At 60.6% G+C, this 13,523-nt stretch overlaps 1 protein-coding gene across 2 annotated transcripts in view; it reads right to left on the minus strand.

Annotated features, from left to right (window-relative positions):
* The window catches only part of CBFA2T3 (CBFA2/RUNX1 partner transcriptional co-repressor 3), a 78,035-nt gene extending 66,580 nt beyond the window's left edge, over positions 1–11,455 (minus strand). For both annotated transcript variants that reach the window (XM_010814591.4, XM_005218771.5), the window contains exon 1: positions 11,172–11,455. In XM_010814591.4, the coding sequence (XP_010812893.1) occupies positions 11,172–11,259 (88 nt within the window). In that variant the 5' untranslated portion in view covers positions 11,260–11,455. The remainder of the gene's footprint in view (positions 1–11,171) is intronic.
* Positions 11,456–13,523: the final 2,068 nt, after the last annotated feature.

The raw sequence follows: 13,523 nt of genomic DNA on the forward strand, positions 1-13,523 counted from the left end.
CTGTTGGCATCATCGCCCAGTCTTAGGAAGATGCTGGTGAAATCACTGCATTTTCCTAATCACCCAAGATCTCTGCTCCTTGAAATAATCGGCTTTTACTTTAGTCTCCCAGGCCGCCCTGAGTCTCAAAAGTCTGACTCAAGAGTGAATGATTATGAAATATGAAGATGTAGAGGAAAAGAATTCATGTTGGGCTTGGAAATCGATTACAATTTAGACTATAAACCAGCCACAGAGCAGAGTCACTGAACTCCCACTTCCCTGAAAAATCTGGATAAAGGTCTGACACACGTGGGCTTCACCAGTGGCTCAGTGGTAAAGAACCCGCCTGCCAATTCAGGAGAGGCACGTTCGATCTCTGGGTCGGGAAGATCCCCTGAAGAAGAAAATGGCAACCCGCTCCAGTATTCTTGCCTGGGAAATCCCGTGGTCAGAGAAGCTGGGTGGGCTACAGTCCATAGGGTCACAAAAAGTCGAACACGACTGAGCACACACACATGCACAACCGCACGCTGACACACATTCTGAAGTTGTTTTCAAGACCTCCGCTAGGTGAAAACTCCCGATACAAGCATGTAGATCCCAGACCAGGTGGAAAGCAGAAGGCTGATGATGCTCGAAACTTCACCTTGATGCCAACCAATCTGAGAACTGTGCACCAGCTGTGCAGACATCCTGCAGCCCCTCCCTCACCTGGCCTCTGAAGCCCCTTCCCTGAAAGCCATTGGCGAGTCTGGGTCTTTTGAGCTTGCGCTGCTCGCTCTCCTTGCTTGCCACCTGTAATAAACATGGTACTTTCCTTCATCACAATGCGGCATCAGGGGACGGGCTCTGCAGCCTGCGGGCAAGGGGACCTGAGTTGGTTCAGTAACAATGGCAGCAAGATGCCCACTCGGAGGCCCCAGTTGGGCCTCTGCGACCTCATCTTGCTTTCTTCCGAGGGGCTGGGGCACCTGCTCGCTACCGCACATCTCACACATATTAGCCAGCAGGAGTGTTAAGGTCACTCTTTTCGCGGCCAGCATGTGGGGTGAAGCCAGCCATCACCGTCCAAAGCTTCTGCAGCGGCAACGGCTCCTGTCATACCCAACACAAAAGCAGCAGCCCAGGGCTGGTGTGACTGAGCTGGGTGAGGCCGCTTTGTGAGAAACAGCACCTTACAGGGGACTTGATTTTTAAAAGTCATTTTAAGGAACATGCCAGCCAAAAGTCACGGAGCCAGCCTCAGATCCCCTGGCTTGGAAGCCAGATCCTGGCATCCAGTACATGGCAGGGCCATGGGAGTGAAATGGGGTGCTCACATGTCTCCTTTGTGGGAACAGGGAGAGCTCGGCGAGGTGCCACTACTATTACAAATGCCCCACCCCCTGCCTCTGGGCTCTGTCCTGACGGCAATACCCCATCTGCACACCCTCCGCAGCAGGGGCTGTCCTGCCAGGCCCGGGCTCCAGCACAGCCTGTCATGTATTCCTGGCCTTGCTGAGGGGTGCACGGGTGTGTCTGCTCAGTAGAGCAGTCTCCTGACTCCTCCAGGACTGGCCATGGCCACCTCTGTGCAGTGCTGTCTGGGGGAGGCCTGGGGAGGGGTGCTTAGGCAGCCAACGGGCAGATACCAAAGTCCCCTTGGCCACCTCTTCCTTCTAGCATCATCAAGGGGCCACTCAGAGTGCCATTTCTGGCTTCCTGGAGTGGGGTTTCCCAGCTTGGAGACCTCAAGCCTGCTGCTTGGCAGCCACACCACCAGGACTTTCCACCACCCAAGCCTCACACTGAAGGTCTGGAGCAGAGCTTGAGTTGGGGAGGGGAAGGTGCAGAGCGAGAGAGACCACACCAGCCTCTCCTCTATTCATCACAGCCAGACTCCCTGCCACAGCCTCACCCAGATGACCGCTGAGCTCACGTTCAGAAAAGGTCGGATCAGGTGGGCTGAGGCCTCCACCGGCTCGGTGCTCAGATGCCACCCCACCTCCACCCACGCTAGTTTCCGTGGGTGGGGCCTCCCCAGCAGCCACGGGGATTCACAACCTACAGAAATGCCCAACATTGCGCTGGACACGTGACTGTACAAAAGGCCTTCTCAACAGGAGCTATAAGGGGTCACCTCGCAGCCCCACCCTCCAGCTGCCTGGCTCAAGGGGCCACCAGGCAACATGGCCACGCCGGTGCTGATGCCGTGTTATCTATCATCATGGGGAGAAAAAGGAAGATCGCCGGACTCAACACTTCTATGTAGCAATTTAAAACACAGACAATTACAACGTATCTGGGAAAGACACACAGATAAAACAGTTCCTTGGACAGTTCCACAGGTGGGCGACTCTGGTGTTGACATGCGACACAAGCCCCATTTTACATTGAGGATTCAGAGCCGAGTTTGGGGGACCGACCTCACAGGGCATCCTGAACTGGGTCTGGGACCTGCAGCCTGGCTTTCAGTGATCCCCAGGTTGGGGCAGGGGGGCAGCCTCCAGGGCAGTGGGCACTGGATCTATGAGCAACTCCTTTTTATGAAGAAGTGCGATGAGGGAGCAGCTCTGGGTCGAAGTGACAGCTTGTTTCCCCTGCTTGGGATGGGGCTTTCCTGATGTGGGCAGATTATTTCATAATTTAAATGAAAGGTGGCCCAATGGCAGGAGCGGGCAGCATGTCAGGGGCCCCCCGCAGATGCCGACCAGGCTGGTCCCTCTGTCTCCCAGGTCCTGCAGGCTCAGCAGCCTGTGTGGTAGAAACTGGACGTGGCCTGCGTGTGAAATGTTTCATATTCTGGCAGAGAAATCGGCTTTAAATCGTCTGTTAAATCTGGTCTACCTGAAACGTTATCATTTTCACTTGTATTCAAGTTAGAAATTATTCAGGTATCTGTTGCATCCTGCTTTTGCCCAAAGACTTTGAAATCCCATGCCAGGGTATCTCCGGCTGGACGGGCAGCCCCAGGGGGTGGCAGAGCCTCAGGGCTGGCTGGTCTCATCTGTGCTGAGGGTTGGGTCAGGGGCTCAGGGAGGTGCGTCGCCATAGTGACGGGTGAGAAGCAGAGTCTGGACCGCGGACATTTGCCTGAAAGGGAGGCGGCTGGGCAGGGCAGGGCTGCAGGACCTCGTCCAGCTGTCTCTGGTCCCCGCGGGAGGGAGGGAAGCACCTGGCAGTTTCAGTTTCCACAGGAAGCTGCCTGCTCCCGTCTCCCCTCCAGCCAGCTGTGCTCTCTGCCCTGCAGCTTCGAGTGGCGGCCCCCCCGGAGAGCCCCCCAGGTGGGGACAGCCCCTCGAGCTGCAGACGAGGAAGCCCGGGTCGAGGGGCCAGAGCTGAGCAGAGTCCCTCCCTCCTGGGCCTCAGAGGATGGAGCAGGGTGCGACGCACCTGGGGGCTGCGAACTGGAACGATACTGTTCTGACTTGCAGTTTTTTGTCACCTGCTTTAGAATATCAAGTCCTGACCCTGGGTCTAGAAAACACTGTGGTGGTGGAGGGGTGGAACGGCGCCTGTCCGTGCATCCGTCTGTCCAGGCCTCCTAAGAAACAGGAGCGGAGAAGCGAGGGTTGTGCACACGGAGCCTCTTGGGGAGGCTCCTGGCCCAGAGGCTGAGGCGCTGCCTGGCAGGAGTGGGTGTGCGGTCAGCAGTGGGGCTGGGGTGGCGGGCAGTGTCCTGGGGAGGTGGGCCCTGGGACCACTCAGTAAAGGGTGATCTCTCTGAGGTCTAGGGTATGGGTGTTGGGGTTCCTGTGTCTGTGCTGTCGCTCTGCTCACAGCGAGGCTGGAACCTTAGACCTTTTGTCTTAAAAAGAGGACCCGGGTGTGGGGAGACCCCCACAGCCACAGCCCCTGAGCTTTCTGAGGGGCCCTGTCGGCCTGGGAGGCAAGCGTCCCAGTGCCCCTCCTGCTTGGCCTCCCCACTGCCATGCTGCCCCCTCCCAGGGCCTGTGAGGTTGGGGCTTTCCATGCACTCAAAATGCACCCTGATTTGGGAGGAAAGGAGGAAGCGCTGGGAGTCCCAGGGCGGGCGAATCCCTACTTCCTTCCACGGGGCCCCTTCTTCACTCCCACCAGGGGCCTTGGCCGGGGAGGGGGTACAGACAGGGGGTCACAGCCAGGATCCTGCAAGGGCTGAGAAGGGTGGGTTGGGCCGGGTGGGTGCCGGGGTCCTCCCTCTCCATCCCCAGCTTTTCGGGGGCTGGCTGCCACCCCCACATCATAGACGAGAAGACAGGCCTGTGGGGTCCTGGGCAAGTGATGGAGCTGGTTTCCAGCCCGGCCCTCCCCTCCTGGTTCTGACCTGGTCCAACCTGAGCAGACAGGTCTGGAGGGCGCATCTTCAGGGTGGCCTCCCTGACTCCTGGCCAGCATGAGGGCCAGGCCTTGGTTCCCTGTCCACCGGACCAAGGGCACCAAGGACACTGGTCACTTCTCTAGGGCAACAACAGTCCATCAGTGTGGCTCCTGCAGCTGTGAGCCGGTGGGGCCCAACTCTCTGCCATCTGACATGTGCGCCTTCGTCCACCAGCCCCCCCAGGCCGTAAGCCCCCCAGGCTGTGAGCCCCCTGGAGCTTCCTCTCAGGAAGGGACCCCTTGCTGCACCCACAGAGTGAAAGCCACAGTCAGAGTCCCCCTTGCCCCATGAGCCCTCAGTTGCATGGAGTGGCCCTCAGAAAGCCCAAGCTCATTTCAAGGGCAGGCAGGAACCTGGCCGGGCCTGGTTTTCTAAAAGTTGCAGAGTAGCAAGGAGCACAGGGCTTTGCCCTGAGGCCTGGGGTGGGCGGCCCTCGGGCATCAGCGGGGGCGGTGCTCTGTCCAGCTGTCAACTGGGGTGCCGGCAGCATCTGCTCGGAGCTCCCTGGCATAGAGCCAGCAGACCCCACCATGGGCTTTCAGAGGGCTCAGCCCAGGTGCTAGGCTGCCAGGTGTGGCTCCCACACTGGAGTGCTGGGTGCCAAGGGGGTCCCTTTCCTGAGGCCCCACCCAAGTGCATTTCCTCCCAGGGAGGGTGCTGGGCAGACAGGGAAGCTCCAGCCCTCCTGGGGACTGCTGTGTGACCTTGGGTAGGTTTCTTGGCCCCTCAGATTTGCCTTCATGTGTGCAGCCAGGTCAATGGTGCCTTTGAAGGGTTACTGGGCAGAAGCCATGCCCAGGGCCAGGAAGGACTCTGGAATGGAGCAGCCCTCTCCTCTGCCTCCACCCTGCCCCCTCCTCCAGGGAGCAGCCTGTCCTTGGGGAACAACCTTGGCAGTCCCTCCTCTGTCCCTGCAGAGGCCCTGAGCCTCTGCTGTCCAAGGAGCAGGCCTACAATACACAACCTAGTCATCACCCAAGGATCACCCAGACCCCAGCAGTGTCACCCAAGCCCTCCCATCCGGAGCAGAGGTGGCCACGACTGAGGGATTCTCCGCTCAGACGCTGGCCTGGGTGGGTGAGTCCACATCTGACCCACCCTGCTCCCACTTAGGAACTGGGGGAGGAATGTGTGCACCCTGGGTGTCTGACCCAGTCCTCCAGGGCCAGATAGGTGAGGTACGAATGGGCCTGGGTGGGCTCTGTGGCTGAGTAGGTGCTGGGATGGGGGTCAGCAAAAAGGTTCCTCCATCCCTGGGATGTAGGATGGTTAGCAGGTCAGTGTTTGCAAGGCAACAGGACCCACCAGGATGGCGGGAGGTGCCTGCCCTCCCTGCAGTAAGCATCCCCATCTGGCCACTGTCCCTTCTCATCCCTCCCTGGGCCTTTCCTGGAAGTGCTGCTTGGTGGTGGTGGGGCACAGTGGACCAGGGAGCTCTTATCACACATCAAACCTGCTGGCACGTGATCTTGGATGGCCAGCCTCCTCATCTGCTGTTTATAAGCCGCCTGCCTGGGTGTTCTGTGGCTTGGCAGTCCCTTTCCCTTTCTGGGCCCTGTGCCCCCCTGTAGAGGACACGGGGAGGGAAGACGGGAGGGCAGGTGGCCCAGCACCATCCACGCCTCTGGCTGCGGGGGAGGGAACGCTGGTGCCCGTGGGGAGAGGCTGGGACGGGCTGCCCCGGTCTCACCCCCAGGCCTGGGTCCGACTCAGCCCTGGGGCCACATGCTGTCTGACCCCTGGCAGGTCACTCCCATCTCTGGGCCTCAGCTCCCGTCTGACAGCAGCTGTGATCTAGCATCTAGAGACCAACACAAGCCACTCACCAGGGCCCCTGTGCTGATCAGCGCACTCGCTGTCTGCGGGTGGTCGAGTCGCCTGGACACGGGGTGCACTCTCCACCCAGTGCTGGGCACCCTGGCAGTGCCGCTCCAGGTGCTGAGAGTGCCATGGCAAGCAGACAGCGGAGCCAGCACACCAGGGAGACAGGTTAAGTAGACACGGAACTGCTTCCTTTGTCAGATAGAGTAAAAAGTGAAGGGGAAACAGCAGGAAAGGAGGACTGGGCACACAAGTTGGAGGGGAGGGGAGGGTAACCAGAGCAAAGACTTAAAGAGGGGGTGGGAGGGAGCCAAACGGAAGACGAGCCCATGGGGAGGGAACAGTGCCAGGGCGGGAGGGTGTCTGGGGTGTTGGTGGGGTGGCCATGTACCAGCTGGATAGAGGGAGAAGGGTGGGCATGGGAGGTGGGCAGGGGAAGCCCCCAGAGGGCGTGCACACAGTGGAGAGGTGATCCGGCCTGACTTTTCTTGAATTCAGTCTTGTAAACAATGGAATGGCAAATTGACTCCCCAAAGTCCCATGAAAAGAGCCTGTCAGCACCCCACCCCCAGAAGACCCTTGGATGGGGTCCCCATGGATGCCACCTCCATTCTGGGCCACCCTTTGCCGATCACTGCCTGCCCCAGGATGTCTGCCTGCCCTGGCTGTGCCGGTGAGACTGTACGAGGGGTTTTAATGCTGAGACTTTGATTAGCGTCATTGCAGCCCTACCTCTGGCCCCATCACCTGTGTGAATGAGCCCGAGTCCAGCAGTGGCCCCTCTTTCCCTTTCCTTGGCCTCTCCTCTGCCACTGCAGTTGTGGAAGTGAAGATGTGAGAGGTTAACACCAATGCCTTTCTTCTCAGTCAAGACACTTTGAGAAGTGAAAGTCTTTGCCTCCTCTAGCTACCCGCCAAGGGACCACTTCCTTCAGGAAGCTGGCCTGGATTGCACCCTGTCCCCTGGGCATCACTCCTGCCCCCAGCTCTGTCTTCTGAAGTTTGGATTTGTTGTCTAACAGGTGGGGAGGACGTGGGTGGCTGGAGTCCTGCTGGCTGCCCCCGGAAGTCTTTCTCCCAGGACTGTGGGATGGGACAGCGTGGAAACTGCAGGTCTCAGGGAAAGAGTGCTCCACATGTACCCCGGGGGTAATGCACTCCTCCCAGGACCTGGGGTGGACTGCAGCCCTCCCTCCCCAGACTTACGCTGGGTCCTGACCCTGGACATGGGGGGATGGGGGCAAGCTGCACCCCTGCTCCCCTGAAGGCTGGCCTGGGGCAGGTCAGGAGACCCTAGGAGATGGGCATGGAGGGAACACACGGGCGTTTGTCCTGCCGTCCTCTCTCCAGGGTTCTCCCACTCCGTTCCTCTCCTGGCCCCTCTCTTAGCTCATTCCTCTCCTCCCTTCCCACCCCTCAGGTCAAGGAGTGTCCCCCAGACTTCTGTGCTGGCCGGGCGACTCTGTTTGATCTGTGTCAGTGGTTTCTCTTCAAACTGTCCACACTGTTGCCCAGTGGTCATGCGAGCAGTTTCCTGCCAGGACCAACTGATCTGGCAGGTGTCCAGGGCTCCTTCCACTGTAATGGGCCCCCACTCCCATCTGGCCCTTCATCCATCCTGTAGGGTCAGTAGAGCCGGGTCCAAGCCTGCCTCTGCTCTTGACTGCTGTGTGCCCCTCGGAACCTTGGTATCTTCTTCTGAGATGGCAGTCACAACCTCACATGGGGCTCGGCAGCCCTGAGCCGATATCCTGACACAGGAGCCCCCAGCACCATGTGGTCAACAAGCAGTGGAGATGGGCCTGGGGAAGGGAAGGAAGCCTTGCAGGATGTGAGCAGAGCAGGGACAGGACAGCCGTCCCACGTGAGGCAACGGTACACGAGTCAAAGGACAAATCGCTTGCAGTACTTTGCACAGAGATGCAGATGGACGGTCACTGTGGGGCTCGGTTCTCAGTCCCACACTACAGAGAGGGGCTGTGGACTTTGCCGTCCGCCCAGGCACATGCCAATCCCAGACGCCCTGGGCCCTCCCAGTATGAACTCCCCAGTATCCATAGCTGACTGTCTCCTGACAGCCCTGAAAGCGTGGCCAAGGGCCTCGGCTGATCGGAAAGTGGGGTGGCAGGCGGGCAGTGGGGCAGAGAACACACTGGATTCTGATAACCTGGCTCCCCTCTTGCAGGGTGCAGCCCTTGAGGCTCCGTGACCCCCATGGCAGCTGGAGGCCATGAGCCCAAGCCCTGGGCCTGGCTGTGCCGGAGGCAGCTGTGCAGGCCATGGGCTCCTTTGCCCCAATCCTGCCACCTGGAACGCAGACAGGATGGTTGGAGCTCGGTCACCTGGAATGGGGTGGCCCTAGATTCCAAAACCGCTTTTTAGAAGAGGAGGAGAGGCCGCATTAAGATGGGGGCAGAGATGGGAGGGATGCAGCCACAAGCCAAGGATGCCTGGAGCCCCCAGGAGCTGGAAGAGGCAGGTGGGACCCTTCCTCGGAGCCTCTGCAGGGAGCCTGGCCCTGCGACCCTCCTGATTTCAGACTCTGGCCTCCAGAATCGGAAGGAGATTTCTGTTGTAATTCACCCATTTGTGGTGATTTGTTACACCCTTCCCAGGAAATTAATACAGCAGGGATCGGCATTCCAGACAAAGAATGTTTGTGGCTGGAGTGGGGAGGGGGTGGGGGGGTGGGGATAGGAGGAGGGGGACAGGGGAGGGAGGTCAAGGCCACTTGGTAACAGTGGTGACCTCTGAACCCCACCCCTGTGGCCAGGTGACCCAAGGTTCGCAAGATGGCGCCCTCCACGAAGCTGTCTCGCTTGGACCCTCCAGTGATGGGACACTCCCTGTCTCCCTGTCACTCCCCTGTCCCTCTCAGGTGACACTGAACAGGCCTGACTCAGTTTCCCCTTCAGGCACTGCCCCTGAGCCTCCTTTGCCCGAGGCACCCCTGCCAATGTGCTGGCTCCACCTCTTGTTTGTGGGGTTCAGCTCCTAGCACACACGACTGGCACTTTATTTTTGCCCACACCTTGTGGCATGCGAGGTCGTAGCCCCCACAGTGGAATATAGAGTCTTACCACTGGGCTGCCAGGGAAGCTGGGCACCTAATAAGCCTGAGTACAGTGAACACCCTCTAACCAGCACTGTTCCTTTCTGTCTGCTGCCGCGGCTGCACACCCCTCGGGGATGCACCAGCAGGGGTGGGTCTGTCCACGGGTCTGTCGTCCCCCCACCCTCAGCACTGCCCCCGCTTCCTACCAGCAGGAGGGCAGCGCAGGGTTCACACACGTTCTCAGATAGACAGACTCAACTTTACAAGATACTACTAACTATTCTTTTAGTGGTTTAGGTGCTACTTGACGTTTGGAATCTCAAAGCTTTTCACAGACTCTTGGGAAGGCTGCAGGACAGACCCACTGACCCAAGGCCTGTCCTGGACCCCCCGGCTCCCATGGACTCCAGCACAGCCCCACCTGCCACTTCCCATGGTGGAGATGTCTGGCACCTGGGGACCCTCTGCCCCTTTGCGGGGGCATGGGGAGCTGGACGTCTCCCCACGTGTCTGTGTCTGTCCCATGGAGCCAGGTGATTTAGAGAAGATGGGCCATAAGTTCCTAAAAGCCGCAGTCCCAGGACGGGGACCCCGTGCCCAGGCAAGCCCCCAGCTTGATGCATGAGTGAAATGCCCACTGCTTTCCCTCCTGTCCGTGAAGCGCCCCAGGAAGCTCCAGAGGCCCGCAGCCCAACCCCTGGAGTGACATTGTGAGCGCCTCAGGTGCATCACGTTTCCCGGCCTCAGACCCCTTCCACGCGGACATGCCACCATCCATCTGAACACGGCCACGGCCGGCAGCTCACACACCCTCACCCGCTACCCCCTGCCCACCCCTGGCCTTGAGAAGCAGCTTCTTGACCCTTTCATGGAGCCGAAGGATGGGGCCTGACACACAAGGAACCTGAGGCCCAGGTGAAGAGGGACTGGTCCCAGGTGAGGAGCAATGAGTGGTCCCAGGACAGTGGGGTTCAGGCAGGGCCACCCTGGGGAAGAAGGAACAGCTGTGTGGTCGCAGCTAGAGCTGGACGGGACCAGAGACTGTGGTCAGCCCGAGCGCAGGGCAGCCATATCCCAGGCCAGTGACTGGAGCCTCCCTGGCAACGTCTTAGAATCATCAGCAGCACGCTAGTGACTGTGGAGAGGCAGGCTTTGCACACCCTGGGGCCCCAGTCCTGGATGTGCTGAGTGCCAGGTGGAGCTGGCCCTCGGGTCCCTGGCTGGGGCAGGTGGGAACCCGCTTAGGGCAGGTGGTCCCTCTGCAGGGGAGATGGGCTGTCTGGGGTTGGGGTGCTGGGGTGACTCAGGCCTGCTTGCACTCTGCAGGCTACTGCAATGAGACTTGCGGATCTGTGTTCCTAATCCATGGCCACGTGGCTATGGCTGGTGAGCGGGGCCTCCTGTGTGCAGTTCTGTGGGCCCCTGAGTCCCGGGAGAGCCGGGCAGGTGATCCTGCAGCTTGGGCCCACAGCCTCCTGCACCCCCTAGTCAGCAGCCCCTGGAGGTCTTCCCTGTGCGACCACCTCTCCCTGGCACTGGCTCCGCTGGTGGGAGCCCTGGAGGGTTACTCCTCATTGAGGGCGGAGCAGGTCCTGGACCACCACTCGCTCCTGGGGCCCTGGACCAGCCCCTCTCCATCTGGCCTCAGTTTCCTCCTCTGACCTCCAAGTCTTAGGGGTCCCCAGCGCTCTGCACACCACCTTTCTCGCCGACTCCTGGGGCCCTGCTCACTGAGCAGCCTCCACCTCCAGCGTCTGCCTCTGGGTGGGGCCCACGGGTGGGGCCCACCCGTAGGCCTGGCACCTGCTGGCCCTCCCCGGCCACCTGCCCCAGCTGCACAGGTCTGTGCCTGGTGGGAGGCTGTGCTGATGTTGGACATGAGTCAACAGGCCGGGAAGCACAGCAAGGAGATGTCACTGCCTCATGCCACCTGCTCAGCGCCACTTCCGCCCCAAACCGGTTCCATCCCCTTACCTGGACCGCCCTTCCTGGGACCCCGGGGCGTTGAACAGCTGGTGGATGCTGAGGGCCCACTGTCCAGCACGGGGGACGCCCGGGACATGGAGCCGGAGGGTGGGTTCAGGAATCTGAATCCTGCTGAGGTGGGAGGTGGGCAGCCCTGTGGTGGGCAGCAGCGTGGAGCCTGGTGAGCCGCACACTAAGTGCCCTTCTCAACCTCGTGGGCCCTCGAGGGAAAGACACAGGCCTCAGCCAGCCTAGGCTCCTCTGAACTAGAGGTCTCCGTCCCCCAGACTGCTTCAGGCCTTCTTGCAGCTGCCTGGGGAAGGGGCGGGCAGCCGCAGGGGCTCATGTGATGCGGGGCGGGCCTGGGGAGGCGCCGGTGGGGGAGGTCGCCTGCAGCCTGCGGCGAGGCAGCCAGCTGTGTCACCGTGATAGTGCGGCCGGCCGGGGAGCAGCCGTGCAGCTGTGCCCACTGCTTCCTCAACAGGAACCATCTGGGCCCGGCCCTGCCCGGCCTCCCCTCACGGCAATTCCGTTCTGACTTCCCAACAACTTCCTCCTCCAGCCCAACCGGTGACACTCCACCCACCCTGAGCCTGGCCCACTGGGCGTGCTTCCTTGACCTGGGGTGGTGCAGGGGGGACGTGAGGGCACAGATCAACAACAGAGGGACAATGTCCACCCTGGCCAAGCCTCCCAGCCCAGTTGCGCCTGCCTATCTCCTCTTTGGCTTGGCTCATCCTGCAGCCTGGGGTGGTCCGGGGGTCTCCACCCTCTCCTGACCTCAGCCAGACTTCTCCCAGGGCCCTCCTCCCAGGGCCAGCTGTTCTTGGCCTCACTCGTAACCTTGAACCTGACTTCTGGGTCAGCCCTGGTCTGATCCTGGTCCTGCCACTCTGGCCAGCCCCTGTACTCAGGCTTTCCCCTGCAGCCTGGAGGTCCTGGCCCCCAACCATCCTGAAAAGTGCTGCCCACTGGGCTGGACAAGGAAACCCCCTCTCTGAGCTTGTCCTCCTGGCTGGGGTCTCCTTGGAGATCCTCATCCCATTTCCTGATGGACACCTTGGGGAACAGTCAATTCAGACTCACAGGTGGAATTTGCTGAGCTTGAGGCTGCTCCCTAGTCTGAGGGATGACAGAAAGCATGCCAGGGCCCTCGGTCACCTCTCAGACTAGACACGGGCGTCCGAGACCCCTCACCCAGCACAGAGGAGGTGAGGCTGTGCACAGGCACACAGTCACTTGGTGAAGGTGGTGACCACCATGGGAAGACCCCTTGAAGGAGACAGCGTGCCCCTTGCCCTCCACTGGCCTGTCAATCAGGCCCTGGGGACCCAAACTTGGTGTAGGCTCAGGGCCTCAGACTGGCCAGAGGTGTGCAGCCTGCAGCCCCAGAGCTCATAAATTTTGACAAGCTGAATTGAATTTCTAGGTAATTCCTGCCCGTGGGGAGCAGTCCCAGCAGTGCAGAGGGCGCAGGGCACCCAGGGAGAACCCCGTCCATGCCCCTGCCTCTGTCTTTCCCCAGAGGCACTGCCTCCACAGGTGGGCATCCTTCTAGAGCCTGTGCAGCACAGACCCTGTCTGTTCCTGGAAGGGGCCGCCACGTGCACGTCCCCTGCGGGCCAGGCTGCCCTGAGTCCCCAGGGTTCAGATGGAGAGGACGGTCACGGGAGCCAGGGCCCAGTCCCCGGTGTCTCTGCTCTCCTCACGGCCCCTCCTGGTCTGCCCTGCTCCAGGTTAGGGTGGGATCCAGGGTCACACTGGCCACCAGCTCCCCCACCCCCCAACCCAGTTTCCTCGGTGTGTGTGATGCCCTGATCACCGTGGTCCCAGCTCCCAGGCCGCTCAGGGTGGAGACTATGGAAGATGTCGGGCACGGCCTGCATCAGGGTCCGTGGGGCAGCTGTGACCCCCACTGCTACTGGAGCCCTGGGTCACCCCATTTTCCAGGCTGCAGATGGGACCTCTCTAAGCTGGGGAGTGAAAGGGTCTTAGGGAGGCGCAGGCCCCTCCCCTGTGAAGGCAGTCCCCACCCTGGCTCTGGGCAGATGTTCAGGGCACCTTGCACCTGCGGGGCACCCCAGATGGGACACTTCCACTTTCGTGAGAGGCCTCTCATCCTGCCTGGTTTTCTGATCAGCGGGGCTGACAGAGGTTGAGTTGAAATAGAAGAAAGTTGTCCACGAATGGGGAGCGGGTGCCACACTGCTCTTGGTGGCCATCTCTGGAGTGTTTGCCTGCTCCCCACTCCCCCCGGGCCGGGCAGTTGGGGCTTGTGGGGAAGCAGACGTTGGTTGTGGCTTTCGGAGCTGGGAGGCCCAGGAGATAAGGCGCCCAGGAGGAAGCGGCTGCAGTAGGAGG

This window comes from Bos taurus, chromosome 18 (assembly GCF_002263795.3).
Source record: "Bos taurus isolate L1 Dominette 01449 registration number 42190680 breed Hereford chromosome 18, ARS-UCD2.0, whole genome shotgun sequence".
In the NCBI taxonomy this organism is placed as follows: domain Eukaryota; kingdom Metazoa; phylum Chordata; class Mammalia; order Artiodactyla; family Bovidae; genus Bos; species Bos taurus.